This window comes from Corvus brachyrhynchos, unplaced genomic scaffold (assembly GCF_000691975.1).
Source record: "Corvus brachyrhynchos isolate BGI_N302 unplaced genomic scaffold, ASM69197v1 scaffold705, whole genome shotgun sequence".
Lineage (NCBI taxonomy): Eukaryota > Metazoa > Chordata > Aves > Passeriformes > Corvidae > Corvus > Corvus brachyrhynchos.
The window spans coordinates 2,342,034-2,342,343 of record NW_008238346.1 but is presented as its reverse complement, the minus strand read 5'-3'; the positions used below and the strand labels follow the sequence as shown (position 1 = coordinate 2,342,343).

General features: G+C 59.7%; 1 protein-coding gene across 8 annotated transcripts in view; it reads right to left on the bottom strand.

Moving 5' to 3' along the window:
• The window catches only part of TCF7L2 (transcription factor 7 like 2), a 171,332-nt gene that overhangs the window by 170,459 nt on the left and 563 nt on the right, over window positions 1–310 (bottom strand). For 5 of the 8 annotated variants that reach the window (XM_008634421.2, XM_008634423.2, XM_008634422.2 and 2 more), the window contains exon 2: window positions 37–217. In XM_008634421.2, the coding sequence (XP_008632643.1) occupies window positions 37–217 (181 nt within the window). Of the gene's footprint in view, window positions 1–36; window positions 231–310 lie in introns of those variants that run through there. The other 3 variants (XR_001862292.1, XM_017735195.1, XM_017735196.1) reach the window with 2 other exon arrangements.

The following is a 310-nucleotide window of genomic DNA, read 5'->3' as shown; positions in this document are numbered from 1 at the left end:
AGAGGGAAGAGAGAGGGGGAAAAAAAAGGCACTTACCGTTCTCGCCGTCGGAGAGAGCGATCCATTGGGCAAATACGGGCTGCTGAGGTCGGGGATCATTATAAAGGGATAACCCGGGTATGGTGGGCCCTTAAACAACCCTCCATCTTGCCTCTTCGCAGCTAACATGGCGGGGAGACACGAGCGGGAGCGGGGAAGGAAGGGGGCAACAGGGGGAAAAGAAGGGAGGAGAGGGGGGGAAGGAAAAGTTTTTTAGCAAGTATCCCCAAAAGAGGAGCCGGGCGCCCGGCGGAGGGGGGGGGGGGCGGGG